The sequence below is a fragment of the Pristis pectinata genome, chromosome 28, assembly GCF_009764475.1.
Source record: "Pristis pectinata isolate sPriPec2 chromosome 28, sPriPec2.1.pri, whole genome shotgun sequence".
Lineage (NCBI taxonomy): Eukaryota > Metazoa > Chordata > Chondrichthyes > Rhinopristiformes > Pristidae > Pristis > Pristis pectinata.
The window spans coordinates 22,335,648-22,354,617 of record NC_067432.1 but is presented as its reverse complement, the minus strand read 5'-3'; the positions used below and the strand labels follow the sequence as shown (position 1 = coordinate 22,354,617).

The 18,970-nt window shown below is 39.6% G+C and overlaps 1 protein-coding gene across 2 annotated transcripts in view; it reads right to left on the bottom strand.

Moving 5' to 3' along the window:
- Positions 1-18,970, bottom strand: part of adamtsl3 (ADAMTS-like 3) — a 509,738-nt gene that overhangs the window by 126,159 nt on the left and 364,609 nt on the right. For both annotated transcript variants that reach the window (XM_052040649.1, XM_052040648.1), the window contains exons 10-12: positions 13,812-13,923; positions 11,470-11,608; positions 5,424-5,474 (exon numbers count right to left, since the gene is read on the bottom strand). In XM_052040649.1, the coding sequence (XP_051896609.1) occupies positions 5,424-5,474; positions 11,470-11,608; positions 13,812-13,923 (302 nt within the window). The remainder of the gene's footprint in view (positions 1-5,423; positions 5,475-11,469; positions 11,609-13,811; positions 13,924-18,970) is intronic.

The following is an 18,970-nucleotide window of genomic DNA, read 5'->3' as shown; positions in this document are numbered from 1 at the left end:
CCATCTCAGAAAAATTGTTTTTCAACTTTAGGTTTGTTCAGTGGTTCTGTGTTTTGATCAAGACTTCCTGGGGACTGGTCATATTTCTCGGTCCCATGAGACTTGAGAGCCTCAGAGAATTTACCTGCTTTTTGCATCCTTCCTAAATTTCTGAGATGCTGCTGCATGCATCAGCTTGCATGAAATAAAGCCTAAACTACCCTTTCATGAACCAACACAAACAGCTGCAGTACATCCTTCCAAACAGATTCGCAAATCAGGATCCTAACCTTCTCTCAGAAGATCCCAAATTTCAATTGTTTGCTCTTTCTATGTACTTACGTAATGCCTTATATATATTCCAAAGCTGGCGGCATGTGGAGGGTGATGGTTTGGGGGATTGCGTTGCAAGCACCCAAATAAAACTACAATTAACTAGAGACCATGGCTGCACTTGCACACTTACGCCCTCTGACATTGTCACAGACAGTTACTCCTCCAAAAGCTGGCAAATTTCAATAATCACACTGTCATCCACTCCACTTTACAACCAATGGAATAACTTTGAATACCACTCACAGTAACTACAAATGCAAATGCAAGAGCCAATATGCACATAGTAAAGTTCTGCAAACATCAAATAGGTCCTGAAGACAAAGTGCAAAGCTGTACATTGTAGAACGTAATGAGAAGATAGAAGCAGAAATAGGGTTGCTTCACCATTCAATTAGGTCACCGCTGCTCTTTTATGTTAGAGCCACTTTCCTGCATTAGCCCCATGTCCTCTGATCCCCTCAATAGCCAAAGATATAACTATTCATGTTAGACTACACTCAATGAATGAGCCTCCGCCATCTCCTTGCATGGATGCACCACACTCTGGATGAAGAAATTTATTCTAACCTTAGTCATGTATGACCAATCCTTTATCCAGTCTACTTCTGTTCCTGGTTCTTATGTTTGATAAATATAGAACGAAATACAAGTGACCAAAAATACAAAACTTATCTCGTTCTTCCCTGCAACATTACAAGCACCATGCAAATGAGTGACCTCACAGATCCCATGCCAAGTGCATTGCTAACTATGATTTCAGCAAAGTGAAAAGTCAGCAAAGAATTATTGAAAAAACATGAAAATCTGCAATTGATGATTCTGAGGGTAATATCGTTTCAAGTGGGCTGCTGAACAACAGGTAGAATAACAGCAGCTTTGCAACACATATGGTCCGAGTTTCAGCTCCCATTTGATCATGTCTGCCACTGTTCAGAATGTTTCTGGTTCATTTCCTGTTTAGCCATTATTTGGGATGCCAAAGAACATCTGGAATCTTTACTTCACAGTCGAAGAAAATTAACGTAATGATATCCTTGTGTAAGCCATTCAAGGCAGTACTGATATTGTCCTAAAATACCTATCCTACCTGGCTTGCTGCAGAATCCAGCTTGGTTGCAAATGGTACTTTTTTTTTTAGTGTTTTTGATCCAGTGGCTCGAAAATTTTCCACTGTTGCCTGGTTGTACAGGAACCTCCTCAGTGCTGTATTTTTCTCCTGATTTTGTTGTCATTCAAGGGATGAGGACATCACTGGAAATGCTGGCATTTATTGCCTATCCCTAATTGGGAGCTAAGAATAAACCACATTGGTGGATTGAAAAATCAACAACCTGCAGATGGTGGAAATATGAAATAAAAACAGAAAATGCAGGAAACACTTAGCAGTCAGTTAGCGTCCATGGTGAAAGAACCAGTCTTAGATGTGAAGTATTACTTCTGTTTCTCTCTCACAGATGCTGCTTGACCTGCTGAGTATTGCCAATATTTTCTGTTCTTATTAACTACATTGGTGGGTCTAGAGTCACCAGGCAAGGCATGGATGGCAGATATCCTCCTCCAAAGCAGATTAGTGAATCACATTAGTTTTTACAACAACCCAGTAGTTTAATTACCAAGACTGGCTTAAATTCTAGATTTATTTAATTATTTTAATTTAATTCCCAAGATGCTGTGATGGGATTTGAACTTGTATCTCTGGATCATTGCTCCACAACTTTGGCTGCTAGCCCAGTAGCTTAACTGCCATACTATTTCACCCATGCTACACCTAAAAGCAAATTAACTGGTCAGTGATTTGACTGCTGTTAGTGAGACCGAGCTGAGTAAAACTTTGCTGCCATGTTTCCTACATTGCAATAGTGACTAAACTTCAAACAGGTACTTTATTGGCAATGTAGCCTGAAGTCAGGAAAGGTGCCTTAATCAAGGCAATTCCTTAATTTTCCTTTTTGAGAATAATTATACCCTACCCATTTACAATTGAACAGAGACCATACCTACAATGATAAACTGGAAATTTTTAAATACATTCCTCCCTGCAAAATAAATGGGTTAACACCTTCATTTTAATTGCACAGAATGAAATTGAATAGGAGTATGCATTCCTGTATGATAAAGTTGCTCAGGGTAATTTCCTAACTCAATGCAGCTTGCTTTTTATTAGAAAATCTTGTTTCATGTTACTAATTCCTTCCTATTCTGAGTTCTATGCATTATGGACTGTTAGCTTGCAATTTAATAAATAATATTTCACAATTATTTCCTGTATACTCATAAATCCAGCTATTAAATACATTTGTCTGCACAAACTAGCAGAATGAATTCCACCAGATAAATTGCATATTTAATTACTATTTGGATTCCCTACTTAAACAGCACAAATTAAAAACCCCAGTAACTATTCACATGATTTTTAAGGGAAATATCTCAACGTTGCAGTTGATAAAGTCGAGCATGAAACAGATCTGAATGTTTTAGTAACTTGTGCAAATATTTTATTTGAAAAATAACAGATTATAGAAACATAAATATTTGTCCCAAGAAACTGTAATGTGCGGTAGATCAATCCAATTCAAACAGGATTGGAGACTTTTATAGAATGAATCTACCTTGGCACTATGCCACTGAGGAAATAGGAAATACTGCAGATAATACAAGCAAAAATAAACACATCAGTTCTTCTGTTAAAATCAGTAGGGCACTATTCTTTGAAAGCTCACAAAAGAAGCTTTCATAGATTAACAAAGATTTGCTCTTGGTTGAGGCTGAGTCATTTATAAAGAATTGTTTTTTTGCATGATAAGATTAGACATCCATAATTATTAATTTAATAAGTAAAGGAATGCTGGAACAAAGAACTAGTGAAGATAATAATCCAGTCCTGAATACATGCAACTACTTTGATGAATGGTAATCCTGATCCACTTTTGCTGCACCCAATAACTAAACCTCATCAATCAATGACAGATTCTTTGTGATCACCACCTCCTTAACACAGCATGGAGCTGTGTGCTGAAAACACATAACTTGTTTGCACATTAAATGATCTCAAAAATATTTGCAAAATAAATAGTATGGACCTTGCATTACTTGAGATGGATTGGTGAAATCATAAACATTAAAAACAGCTGCAAAATACAAAACACAAGTAAAATTGGAAGCTGCTTTGCCTTGGGCAAAGTGTTAGCAACAGGTTTAACTTTTGCAAATATTCAAAAAAGATAGGGCACAATGAGACCTCAAAATGGAAACAAGTGCAATTCTTTCAGAGACAAAATCACGGCAAATTAGACAATTACTGAATCGGTAAAGTCAGAAGAAATTAAGAATGGTTGCTGAAAGAAAAATCACAAACAAGTGAAAGAGAACTGTTTGCAGTGGCTGAAAGGTATTGATTGAAATCATTTTGATTTCCTGCTGTCAGCACCTTGCAAACAGGCACATAAGTTTATTAAGCAAAGCAGCCACGTTGGATTGGACCACAAATGAAAATCTAAACAGAGAGAAGATGTTAATGGAAATAACAATGGTTATCATTTCTTAGTTGTGAGAAACAAAAAAGGACATTATGTTTCTGTACATTCTGTAAGAGAGATACAGTATATCTTGGTCAGAGCAACATTATAACCCGGATATAATTAAACAGTTAATACACTGCATATTAAAAGAGCATGCATATGTATCCATGTTTTCCCTTTTTCATATTTTATAGGGCAAAGAAACATACATTTAAATCTACTGATGGTAAATGGATAAATATATTAAACCGAACTCCGGTGCCACTGTCCTTCATGTGCTAAAGAGCAGACATATGCTGCATACACCTCTTTATATTCATCAGTATCATTCTGCAACCAGTTGGCAGATAAATTGAATTGCAATTAATCCCAAATTCCAATCCCTATCAAGTTCCCCTTCCTGCAGTATGTGCCACAGTTGCCCGATATCTGGATGAAACAGGGATTTTTTTTGCTATATGAGGTAATATCAGTGAAAACAGTGTCTGAACCCAAGTCTTCTAGTTCACAATGTGAATCTTCACATCCCTGGTGCACTTATTAATGCTTTTTGCAACCAATATCACAAAGGCATAAACAACTTGCATGTATATAGTAATCTTGCCATTGTATCGTTGATAGAAAGAATAAAAAAAAGGAAAGAAAAGAAATGAAAGAAATAAAAGAAAAAGAAAGGACTTGCATTTATTCATTTATTAGCCTCCATGACTTCAGGACAGTTCAGTGAAGTATGTTCACTGTGGTAATATTAGAAGCGTACTTCATGCCAATAAATACCATAAATCTTGATAAGGTCAATCCAGCATTGCTATTCTTTGTAGTCCATTTACAGCCAGGCCATAGGTAGCTCAATTTTCCAAATAAACAAGTTAATAAGTCATCTTTAGAACAGTCTAATAAAATTGTTGAAGTCTTCACTTAAGAGATATGTCCCAGTGCCTTGTCACCTGCAACATGGACCTCACAAATAGTGCTGAAATGTCCCTGGTATAATCGTTTATCAGTGGTTGGTTCATTGATGCATAGCTTTGAAGCTGCCAATGAACAAGATGAAGGCCTGTCTAAGTCATGAGTAAGATTAAGAAATTGTCAAATAAGAAACCTGAACTATGATGACAGGACTAAGATAGAAGAAAGAGTAGAAAATCACACAGCATGGCTCCTCGTTGCCATTTTCAGAGGAGATTTAAATGGAGAGTTCTTAGTAATTTACCTACCTTGACCACTGTTGGTTTTAATCCTGTGAAGTCATGACAGCAGGAAGGGAAGATAATTGGAAAAAATACTAAATTACTGAAGTGATTTACTGCAAATGAATAATTCTGCAAAAGAATTTCATAATGAATAAACATCTTAATAGAGAAAGAGAACCTTACCTTCAAAACATTTTCTGATAACAACAATGTACTATCATGTTCTTGTTTGCTTTAGACCTAAAAATTAACTAGCTTTGTAAATTGTTTAGTTATAACTTATAATATAAGTAACCATTATAGTTACTTATATGATTATAAGTAACCATAATGTTTTATAGAGGTTAATGCAATATTTGTCGTGCTATCTCATTTCACAGCATGAAGTTATACATACCGTGGAAGTGGCTGAAAATGATCATAAATTGCGAGTTGCTTGAAGCCATCACTGCAGGAGATAAAAATTATCAATTTAGATTAAATAAATAGTGATGTTAATACTTATTTAACACATTTACACACACATACTGTATATTTACAAAACTTTAAAAATACATTTTACAATTAAAATAAAAATTAAAAACAAATTAAAACAAAATGACAAATAAAAACAAGGATTTGCAATTCTGTTGTTCATAATGTACGAAATGTTCTGCATGCTATTAAAACATGATGCATGGTGCACATGGTGAGATAAACATTCACTATAGTAGAGGTGGTGATATCAGATAGTATAACAAGCACCAGAATCACAGAGGGATATTTCCTGTTGTGTTGCCAAGATCAAAAGTTTTACCATGAGGTAATGCACGATGTGTTATGTTTTTTAGACTTATCAATCCATACATAAAATTAAATGTTATGGCTATTTCATTCACACCAGAAATTCAAACAGTTCCCATATCACATGGTATATAACTAATTCATGAAGGGAATGGAGGGATATGGATGATATACAGGAAAAGGGCATTAAGGGCAAATTGACATCAAAATTGGCATCAAGATCAGCACAGCATTGTGGGCCAAAGGGCCTGTCCAGTGCTGTACTGTTCTATGTTATCTGGGTAACTGCATTCCAATTTCCACTATGCTGTCTGAGAATCCATTCCAAATATTAACCAATTGTTAGGAAGGAGGAATTCTTGATATCAATCTTAGTTTTTTTATATAAAATTTATAATCTGGTGATTCAATTGAATTACTTTATCTCTATTAACCAGTGTATATGTCTCAATAAGAATTATCTTAAAATAGGGCAACAGATTGCCTATCAATAAAACTACAAGCCCCTGTGGGCATCTGTCAATGCAGAAAAGCTGTCCTTTCATCATTGAGAAATCTGTATCACCATAACAAAAGAATCACCAACACCAGCCTTAACTATCTGTGCATTGTAGATAGTGAGCCTTGTTTCAATGTTACTTGATGACCAACTAGCTAAATGAGTTTCATTTTATTAGTAATTGTGGATTTGGTAATGCATTGTTTACTTTATTGGATCAGTAATCCAGGGGTTTAGGCCATTTAGAGCAAGATTTGGGTTCAAATCCCACTCAGGCAGCTAGGAAATTTATACAGAATCACAGAACGGCTATCAGACAGAAGGATGCCGTTTGGCCTTTCAAGACTGCACCAGCTCTAAGCAAAAGCACTCCAGCTACACCAACTGCCCTGCTCTTTCCCCATAGCTCTGCAGAATTTTTTTTCCTTTCATGTACTTATCCAGTTCCCTTTTGAACACAACTGTTTCTATCACTACTACCACCATGACAGTGCATTCTGGACCTAACATTTTGTAACATACATACAATTCCTCCTGTTAGTTCTGGTTCTTTTACCAATAAATTTCATTCTCTGCCCCTTAGTTCTTTGCCAGTGGAAATAGCTTCTCCATATCCATTTCTGTCCATGCTCTTCATGATTTCAAATCACAGATTCTTTCCTAACGTCCTCTGTTTCCAAGATGAACAACCCCAGCTTCTCTCATCTATCCACATCACTGAAATTCTTCATCCATGGAATCATTTTAGTCAATCTCTTCAGCACCCTCTCTAAAGCCTTTATATTTGTTCCAAAGAATGGTGACTGAAAGTGGACACAATTCCATTTTCTGACGGGAAGTCTGTTACCAGTGGTGTACTACAGGGATCGGTGCTGGGACCTTTGTTGTTTGAGATATATATATATTAAATACTTGGATGAGAATGTCTGTGGTCTCCATCATTATGCAATGATTGCTGAAGTTATAGATGGCGAGGATGGTTGCCCAAGGATGCAGAGAGACATAGCTCAGCCAGACAGTTGGGCGGAGTAGTGGCAGATAGAACTTAATCAGGACAAGTGTGAGGTAATGCATTTCGGATAGTCTAATACTGGCAGGACATATATAGTAAATGCCAGGGACCTTTGAAGCACTGATGTACAGAGCTTGGAGTGCATGTTCCTGGCTCCCTGTAAATGGCAACACAGGTGGATAGAGTAGTGAAGAAAGCGTTTAGCTTGCTTGCTTGCATAGGTAGGGATATTGAGTTTAAGAGCTGGGATATCATATTGCAGCTGTACAAGAGATTGGTTAGGCCACACTTGGAATATTATGTGCAGAGCTGGTCACCACACTATAGAAAGGATGTGGTAGTGCTAGAGAGAGTGCAGAAGAGATTCACCAGAATGTTGCCTGGAATGGAGGGCTTTAGTTACAAGGAGAGATTGGATAGGCTGGGATTGTTCTCACTGGAGTGCAGGAGGCTGAGGGGTGACCTTATAGAGGTTTATAAAATTATGAGGGGCAGAGATAGGGTAGAAAGTCACCTTAAACCTAGGTCCTTGAGTTTTCGACTCTCCTACCCAAGGGGAGAGTACCCCAAGGGGTAGGAGAGTCTAAAACTAGAGGACCTAGGTTTAAGGTAAGAGGGAAATATTTAAAGGAGATCTGAGGGGCAATTTTTTTTGAAACACAAAGGATGGTGCGTATATGGAACTAGTTGCCAGAGGAAGTGGTAGAGGCAGGTACATTCGCAGTGTTTAAAAAGCATTTGGGCAGGTACATGGATAGGAAAGGAATGGAGGGATAGGGGCCAAATGCTGGAAAACGGGAAATGTGTAGATAGGCATCTTAGTCAGCATGGACAAGTAGGGCTGTAGGGCCTGTTTCTGTGCTGTATGACTCTATGACTATGACAATACTTCAAATGTGGAAAAACTGTTGTTTTAAAAAGGGTCATCATGACTTCCTTGTCCATGTACTAAAAGCCCCAGATCACGTATGTTTTTATAACCACTTTCTCAACCTGCCTTCCCATTTTCAATAAACTGCACTCCACTGACACTAGTCACTGTTCCTGTACCCTTTGCAGAATTTTGCCCTAAATGGCATTTGCTGGTCATACCTGATCTGTCCTATTCACGAACCCAGAGCCCAGCAATGTGGCTCACTCTAAGCTGCCCTCTGAAATGGCCTCATAAGCCACGTAGTCCAACAGCAACAAATGAAATTAACCACTGATGTCCACATCTTGTGAATGCTTAAAATGAATCAGCCAACATAAAGGTGACTGGAAATCACATGCATCCTGTCAAGATTATCAGTGGGTTTCCTACACCAGCACATATGGCAAGTATGTGGAAATACCATTTTGAAGTGACAGCAATGTATTGTGCAATATTACAACACGTTTTATCTTCCACTTAACCTATGGATGATAGAAAAACTTCACTAAATATTGCAACTACCACTGCTTATTTTTGTTTGTGCTGACTTGCCTCTTCTCTCTTTCACTCATTGCATCCACAGTCATGTTTACTTCCTTCTGTTACAGACCTTTTCTGATTGTTTGCTCTTTGCTTTGTTGCTTTGCATTTCAGTAGTGCCTGTCTGCCTTTCACATATGTTCTTTGATGTGCAGAATGAAACTCTTGTGTGCCAGAACACACACACTACACATTTGATAAAATGCTACATCATAGGCTTGCCATTAAGATCGAAGCCCATGGAATAAAAGGGGTTGGAGCAGCATGGAGAAAATATTGGTGAAGTAACAGGAAACAGAGTAGGAATGAAAGGCTGCTTTTCCTAACGGAGGAGGTTCCCCAGGTGTTGGTACTAGGACACCCACTAAACTTAATATACATTAATGCCTTAAATTTGGATGGATAGGGCAGAATTTCCAATTGTGTAGATGACATGAATATGCAGAGAATGGAGGGATATGGACCATGTGCAGGCAGAAAGGATTAGGTGTAATTTGCTTGATTAGTTTGGCACAACATCATAGGCTGAAGGGCCTGTACCTGTGCTGTACTGTTCTATGTTCTATGACATTACACTTGGAGACATAATGTACAGAGAGGTGGATTGCAATAGACTGCATGGAGATCTGGACAGGTTGGTGAAGAGGGTAGACAAGTGGCAGATAAAATGTTAGGAAATGTAACGTGTTGCATGTTTAGATGAAGAATCAGAAGAGAAAATGTAAACAAGAGGGCACAATACTAAATGATGCAAAGACAGAGCTCATTTGGGAGGGGAGAACTGAGGGTGGCAGGGCAAAGGGTGTGGTGGACCCTCAGCTTTCATCAAGTCATTAATACATCCCAAAAATCACCATGTGACTTCTGGTTCCTTTGTCGATTATATTCACTCGATTTCCCTTTGCAATGGCCCTACCATCAATCCTTGGGGAATTCTACTGTAACCCTCCCTCAATTAGGAAAAACAATCTTTCATTACTACTCTTAGCCAATTTTGTGTCCATGCTATTACAGCAGCTTTTGTTCCATTGCCTTTAATGTGGCACTTAATCAAATACCTTTCAGAATTCCATATACACCACATCAGTCACATTTCCCTCATAGAGTCTGTCACTGTCCATTTACAGTTTTGCCTGCCAAACTTTGATTCCAATATATCTGGACCAGATCTGTTTTCATTCCACTGAAGCTGACCAGTTTACTATTTTTACCTTGGACTGAGCTGACTCCTCTTCAATAGCTTTTCCAAACCTATCACTGTGGTTTTCCAAAAGCTGACACATGCTCCGCATAGACTGGTTCATTTCCCAGAACTATGTACAACAACGCCACTTTCCTCATTGGCAAACAAAATGGAAGTGATGTGAGGATTCTTCTTAACCAGTGGGTGGTTAGTGTCTGGAACAGCCCCACAATCGCTAGCATGTTTTTTTTTGTGCGTAACTGCAAAAAAGGTAACGATATTTACATTGTTCATTAAATTTTCACTCAGCTGCCTGGAAAGTAACTAGTGTGGTTCAATTTCAGACACTAACCAAAAGTCGTCACGTTACTTCTGGTGCAACACACACAAAATGCTGGAGGAACTCAGCAGGTCAGGCAGCATCTATTATAGACACTGCCTGACCTGCTGAGTTCCTCCAGCATTTTGTGTGTGTTGCTCCAGATTTCCAGCATCTTTTGTATCTCCATGTTACTCTTGGTTCCTCTGGCAATTACATTCATTTTATTTGCCTTTGCTCTTCAGCCTGCTGCCAAAGTGAACAGCTTCTCTCTGCCTTCTCTGTGTTGTCCTCCTGATTTTAAATATCTCTATCAGATTCCCCCTTGCAATCTCCTCTATTCCAAGAACAACCCCAGCTTCTCCAATCTTTCCATTCAATTAAAGTGTCTCATCCCTGGAATAATTTTAGCACATCTTTGCACCTCTGAAAGTCTTTTTCATCTTACCTAAAGTGTGGTAGCCAGAACTGGAGTTAATACTTCTGTTGCAGCTGAGCCCATGTTTTTTAGAGATTTATCATGACCTTCTTGCCTTCGTACTCTATGCCACACTGCTTGAGGGTGAGAGGAGGAGCTTGGCACTGGAATGTTCCCAATGCAAGAAGCTCGCATTGTGCTATTTTTAAATTGGCTCTGGTTTAGATGGGATTCAAGGAAAACAGTATCATCAGAGCATCACCCAGCAATAACATGACAAAGCCTGTTATACTGATGGTGTATTCATGCAAAGGTTTTATTTTCTGGTTAGACATTTTTAAAAGAGTCTGATTTAGTGGTTTATACAGTGGGCGCCAGTCTCCTGGACTCTGAACAAAATGGTGTCATTATAAATGCTAACCTGGATTTGCAAAATTTTGATTTACTTTTACATCCGCAATCCTGTACTTTCTCTCAGCGTTATAAAAGTACTTACTCTGCATCTCACCTATTTGTTCTGTAGCCTTCGTTCTAACCTCTTGCATTTAAAACTGTCTCTAACAATTCGTTAATTTCTTTGCTGGCAGGCAATAAAAGTCATTACAGAGCAGAAGTTACGAGGGTTCAGTACTGACACCAAGCTTTACTAGCTTCAAGCAGGCATGTAGAATCAACATTACAAAGTCACAGCCCTGACTCCAGGCTGTGCTTACAAGCAGCAAAGCTGTGTTGAGTCAGCAGTCCCTTGACATTTCTACCCTTGAGCACAGACGCACCTGGAAGGACAATGATCCATGTTGCACTCTTGTAGTTTGGGCTTGGGCTTTTTATTTTCTGGATAGTAATTGCAGGAGTGCTCAGGAACAACTCGACCTGAGCGTATATCCACACACTCGGCAGAGCTAAGCTGGTAACCTGAAAACAAAATGGAAAGAAAACGTAACAACACAGAAACAGGTTTTTTTGGCCCTCAACACCCATCATGGGCATTATGAGGAGAGACTAAGGGAGCGAGGGCTTTACTCTTTGGAGAGAAGGAGGATGAGAGGAGACATGATAGAGGTGTACAAAATATTAAGAGGAGTAGATAGAGTGGACAGCTAGTGCCTCTTTCCGAGGGCACCAATACTCAATACAAGAGGGCATGGCTTTAAAGTAATGGGTGGAAAGTTCAAGGGAGATATCAGAGGGAGGTTTTTTACCCAGAGAGTGGTTGGGGCATGGAATATGCTGCCTGGGGCAGTGGTGAAGGCAGGTACATTGGTCAAATTCAAGAGATTACTAGATAAGCATATGGAGGAATTTAAAATAGAGGGATATGTGGGAGGAAGGGGTTAGATAGTCTTAGGTGAGGTTTAAAGGTCGGCACAACATTGTGGGCTGAAGGGCTTGTATTGTGCTGTACTATTCTATGTGTATCTGCATTAACCCCATCTTCCAGCACTTGACCAGTAGCCTGTTAGGCCTGGGTGATTCAAGTGCTCATCTAGGCACTTCATAAACGTCAGTGACTCTGCTTCCACCACTCTCTCATGCAGTGCATTCCAGGTACTCATCACTCTCTGGGTGAAGAAGGTCCCCTTCAGATACCCTCTAAATATCTTACCCCTTACACTAAATCTATCTCCCCTTGTTTTATTTACCTCAGGGATAGAGGGGAAAGTTTCCTGCAGTCTCCCCTAGCTGTACCCCTCATAATTTTATATATCTCAAACATGTCCCCTTTTAACCTCCTCTGCTCCAGGGGAAACAGATCTAACTTCTCCGGTCTCTGCTTTTAACTGAAGCCCTCCATCCCAGGTAATATCCTGGTGAATCTCCTCTGCACCCTCTCCAGTGCTATCACATCTTTCCTCATGTTGCACCAGATATGAATACTGATAATTCATCCAAGTTTGTCTCATCAAACCAATGGGCTAAATTCATTTCTTATGTTTCCCCCACAGCCCATGATGGAAACGGCTAAATTATCACAACAAGGAGCATTCCAGGTTCACCAGGAAGGTAATAGATTCCATCAATGGTTGTAGCATCATAGAGGGAGACAGCAAACAAACAGTCCTTTAGTCCACTGAGTCACACTAACAGTAACGCATCTACTTTTGCACTAATCCTACCTTAACCCATTTTATTCTCCCCATATTCCCATCAGTTGCTCTCAGATTCTACCACCCAATTACACACGAAATGCAATTTATAGTGCTCAATTAACCTACTAACCCAAACATTTTGGAATGTGGGAGGAACTCAGAGCACCTGGAAGAAGCCCACCAGGGAGAACGTGCAGACTCCACACGGACAGCTTTAAAGGTCAGGATTGAACCTGGGCTGATGGAGCTGTGAGGGTTGAACCCTGGTCACTGGAGTTGTGAGCTGCTGTGCTAGCTGTGTCACTTTCCCACCCTCTTTCCCAGCTTGGTAGATCTAAACATCTGTGGCCAATAATCATTTAGTTAGGGAGGAGAAGATTAATCATGTTTGTTTTGCTGGAAGTTATCCAATCACTTTTGCTGGAAGCCCATGTGAGCCTACATCAGATGAAAACAGGATCGCAATCAGCAACAACTTTGACCTAACTCACTGGCTCTCATTTTTCATATTCCTCATGACAAAGGAGGCCATTTGGCCTTTGAGTCTATGCCAGCTCTCAAAGCAATTCTATCAATCTCACTTATTTCCCTGTAACCTATTCTCTCTCACATCCCCAAAGCTGACTTCACTGGTAGTTGGAATCTGGCAGAATGTTTTACAAACATTTCACTGAATCCTGGGGATTCCGAAATAAAATAAGAAAATGCTGGAAAACTCAGCAGGTCAGGCAGCATCAAAGAAAAGAGAAATAGTTAGCATTGCAGGTCTGAGAGCCTTCATCAGAACCTTCAGGTTCCCCAATGGGCTGGTGAGGCTAAAATTGCTACCATGGCCAAATAACATGTAAACATTTGTCAGCATAGGAAGACGTGAAGAATGGCCTCCACGATTTGTATGAAGGTGTCAACACTTCAGGATGGTTGAGGCTAAAACTTGCAGAAAAAAAGCAGGACAACAAAAATGTTCTGGACACAACTTCATGCAAAAAGATAAAAATACACACAAGTCTTTTTAAATAATTTGTTACCTCCTCCACAAGTCACAGTGCATGGATAAAAATCGGTCTCTCTCCATTGATGGCTGATGGGTTGATAGAACATGAATTGGACGACACTGTCCCTCGAAGAAACATATCTAGTCTGAACAATTAAAGGAAAGAAGAACATTCCTTAAATGCACTCATTCAAAATTTCAGACATTGATCAAGACCAATACCTTATGGAAAGTGAGAATTCCTTAATCGTTCATCCAGGTCAGTATTGGAAATTCAGAGATGAATTAGTTTATTTACAATGCTACCAGACTGAGCGTGTTGTCCGATTTTTGTTTGAACTCATCAATTTGGACATTTCAGCCAAATGTGCTCATTTCAGGCTTCTTAGAGGAGATCGCATTGAGGAAGTGCTTCAGAAGTGAAACTAATTCCCTGCCTGGCCTCTTGGCTCAACATAAAACTCATGGCACAACAGAAAGTAGAGCTGGAGAACAGCCCCTCACCTACCCTACCCTGCTCAATATTCATCCCTCAAACAATAACCCTTAAAAAACCGATGATACGACCTGCTGTTTTGTTTGTGGGCCTCTGCTGTGCATAAATTGACCACTATATTTCCTAATATTATAGTAGGGATTATTCTTAAAATGATTGTAAACTCCTTTGAGAGGACCTTAGGTCTGGACGGATGCTTTATAAATCAATCCTCGGGGTGACCCCAGTTTCCCGTTGTCTGTCACTTTAATTCTCCATCCCACCCTCACTCTTACCTATTGGTTAGTGGCCTCCTGTACTGATACAATGAGGCTCAGAGTAAGTTCAAGGAAAAGCACCTCATCTTCCATCTGGGCATGTTGCAGCCTTCTGGACTTAATATTGAATTCGACAACTTCAGGTAACTTGATTTCTGTTTGCATCAGTCACCCATCAGAGATATTAGCTCAGATTCTTTTTCTCCCCCCTTTTCTTTCCTCTGGGAGTGGAGGACATGCCTAGCATGACCTGCCGGGCATGTCCTCCTACTCCACATTTTGTGACTCCTACATTATTTTGTCTCAGTACTTTTGTCAATGTTCTCACCCTCCAACCGCTCCAATTCACTCACTGACCAGACGTGGTTTACAGCTTATCCCAATGGTCACCCCTGTTTGACCCTATCAGAAACAGCCCACCTCCTCCATCCTCCCCACAGCTTAACAAGCTTCTTTTGTCTCCTAGAGACACAAGAGACTGCAGATGCTGGAATCTGAAGCAACACACAATGTGGCGGAAGAACTCAGCAGGTCAAGCAGCATCTGTGGGAGGAAAGGAACTATGTTTCAGGTGAAAACCCTGCATCAGGACCTGATGCAGGATTTCAACCCAAAATGTCGAAAATTCCTTTCCTCCTACAGATACTGCTTGACCCACTGAATTCTTTTGTCTCCTTCCCAGTTCTGATGAAGGGTCTTTGATCTGACATATTAACTCTGTTTCTCTTCCCACAGATGTGGCCTGACCTCCTGAGTATTTCCAGCACTTTCTGTTTTTTAGGTTTCTAGCATCTGCAGTTTTTGTTTTATTTTCACTTTATAAATCAATGTTCTTTATTTAAGTACCCATCTTCCATTCAGTACAATGACTTAATACTTGAAGGGCATTGGGCCAAACTAACATGATGGCAAAAGAAAGTTTTTTTGGTGAAGAAGCTCCCTTTTTTGGTCCTGCCAACTGTGCTTTTGTAGCAACCAGAAGTTGAGCAACAAACGAAATTATTCAACATGCCTCTGGTATCGTGAAGCATGAACTGTTTTTGAGGAAGGTGTCATTCTGTCCAAACAAACAAGCCCACTTTATCAATAGAGTACCGCTATTTCTTTCCCCAGCTCTACTCTGATCTATGGGGCCAACACTTGCTACATCAGAAGTGGGAGCACTTGCTCAAGTAGGCTCCTATTACCAGACTGCAGACTCCTGCCTTTACCCTCCAATATGATGCTGCAGGTGTAGTGGTCATTGGATTCACTTAAAAGCTTCTCAGCTGTTCAGCTGTGCACACAGTCCACTAGCCAGCCCTTGGAACACCAGAGGTCATGACACTTGCAGAGGACTGCAGGTTAATGGTAAGCTGAGGATGCTTAGGGAGAGGCAGAAGTTTCCAGGATTTGGTGATTTATCCCTAGGGTACGCTATCTGTCTTTACACAAGTGGGAAAGGGAGAGAATTTTGCAGCACAGAAATTATACAATTGATTTTATTAATTTTCTTTGTAATTTTAAATTCAAATCTAACATAACCAGTTAGAATTATGGAGTCAGACAGTACGGAAACAGGACCTTTTGCCCACTGACTCCACACTGACTATTAAGCTCCTGTTGAAACTCATCCCATTGTATTCTCCCCACATTCCCAGCAATCCCCTCCCATGTTCTACCACTTCCCTATGCGCTTGGGCCAATTTACAGTCACCGATTAACCCAGCAACCCGCATTTCTTTGGGATGTGGGAGGAAACTGGAGCACCCAGAGGAAACCCATGTGGTCACAGAGAGAACAGGCAAAGTCCACACAGACAGGACTGGATGTCAGGATTGAACCTAGGTCACTGGAGCTGTGAGGCAGCATCTCTACTAACTGTACCACTCTGCTGTCCCGTTGTTTCATGGAAGTCACAGAACAACAACACAGCACAGGAATAGGTCCTTCGCCCCATGATGTTGTGCCGACCTAATTCAACTAATGATACCTAATCCCTTCTGTCTGAACATGGTCCATGTCCCTCCTGTCTCAACAGATTCCCACCTATCCTGAATAGATGTGGGATATCTGCTTTACAATAACATTCCTTCTGTCCCACTCCATTTACACAAAGTTAATAGTAGGGGCCTCCCTTCACCTTAAACATGCTATTTCTCACTTCTGTATGCATACTTCAATCTGGAGTTTAACCTCAAGTGTTTCTCAATGTGCATTTACATTGCAGCATATGGTATAGTCTAAATCCTATTTAATACTATTTTGTAAAATCATTTGATTTATACTTAGTAAAATGTAGTTTGCTATTGCCAGGAGAGGAAATTCAAAGTCATACATTTAGATGCCAATTTAAAAACAGGAATGAAAGTTCACTGGAGTTTATTCATGCAGAACTATCCCAGTATTGCTGCTAATGCAATTTCCTAATGGTATTATGTTCCAAGTATAAGCACAGGATATTTGCAATGATTGTTTAATGCCTGGATTCTGGTTCAGGTTCCTTGCTTTTACAACTGAAGCAATGATAGTGATTGCTGCAGCGAGTAAAATCTGAAGTGGATGAAGGATATTAAGGGAAGGGAAAACCTGGTTGGGGGACAGCAATGGCGAAAAAGGGAACAAAATCCATCTCAGCAAACGAGTATTGGAAAGGCCTCAAAAAATAGGTAAGATTCTGTGAAATGATGTGGATTTAATGGGCTGATGTGTTGTCTGCTGCATGATGATACATTGTTTGTTTAACACAATAAAATTGATCAAATTTCAATCAAATTATCAATTAAGCCAATCTTCTTTATTGCCTACTTTTGATGTATCAACTCAATCATTATGACCAGTTTTCAAGATGGATAGTCTGGAGAAAAGGTTTAATCAATTTATGTTACAGGTAGATTGAAAACTTTGGAGCTACGAGTTACCACAGCATCATATGAAATTTAACAGGAGTCAATTTGGCCTACCACATAACCAGCTGAACTATGAAACAATCATCTGGTTGGACTGATGTGTTGTCTGCTGCATGATGATACATTGTTTGTTTAACACAATAAAATTGATCAAATTTCAATCAAATTATCATTAAGCCAATCTTCTTTATTGCCTACTTTTGATGTATCAACTCAATCATTATGACCAGTTTTCAAGATGGATAGTCTGGAGAAAAGGTTTAATCAATTTATGTTACAGGTAGATTGAAAACTTTGGAGCTACGAGCATCATATGAAATTTAACAGGAGTCAATTTGGCCTACCACATAACCAGCTGAACTATGAAACAATCATCCATACATCCCCATTATGAAAATAAGCACCTGTTTCACTACACGTTTTCGCATAAAAAGATACAATTAACTTTCAGTTCCAAAAGCAAGTCACTTAATTTATAAACGTGGTAATTATCCATAATTCACAGTTATTGAAAAGACAGTGATGCTCATTAAGGATTTCGTGACCCTGGAATTTTTCTCCTCAGAAATGGAACAAGAACTGGCTACCAGATGATCGTCTTGTACTGTATTTGCTTGGCCTTTAGACTGTAATGAACCTTGAAATATAATTTGATCAGCAGAGGTCAGTTGAGTGTTTGTGAAAAGCAAAATTAAAGCTGTTATGAGGGAAAGATGAAAAGTTGGGGCCTGCGAGATGGACTTTAGAGATCCCACTTATGGTGAAAAGTCTCCTCAAAATCTACTATAAAGTTGTAACTGGATTATTTATTGCTTGGAACACAGGAAATGGCAGATGGCAAACATAACAATTCCTTTCCCCATTAAAGATCACTGCATGTGACACAGTGGCACAGCAGTTAGCATTGGCACCTCCAGGGACCTAGGTTTGATCCTGACCTCTATCTGTGTGGAGCTTGCACTTCTCCCCAAGCCAGGTGGGTTTCTGCCAATTACTACGGTTTCCGCGAGTGTACCTAAGTGGCCAAAGAATCAAAACCAGCAGAGCTGATGGGCATGTGAGAGAGAATAAGTTACAGTGAAATAAGGAGAAGGGAATGGGACTAATGGAATTGTTCTGCTGGGACCAGGAATAGACCCAATGGGCTGAATGGTCTCCTTGTAAAAACTGTGTATAATTTATGTTTCTGTTGTGAATGCTGCTTATCTGATGCTATGTGCCTGTGATGCTGCTGCAAGTAAATTTTTAATTTCACCTGTGCATACATGTACTTGTGCACACAACAATAACCTCAACTTTGACTTTTGTGCTGTGATAAGTAACAGAAGTTAAACCAAGTTGATTGCACATATTCTGTGAACATACAGGAAATGGAGCAAATCAATCTTGAAAATGAACACAGTAACTTAAAGATTGTAATAATTAATGTAATTCATCTTCCAAGTCCAATGAAGGAGTGCTTTTGATAAACATATTAAAGTAGACCTATGCCATTCTGGTTTGTTCTCATCTTTGCAAATGGGCTACCAAAATCAGCAAGATTCAATCATGT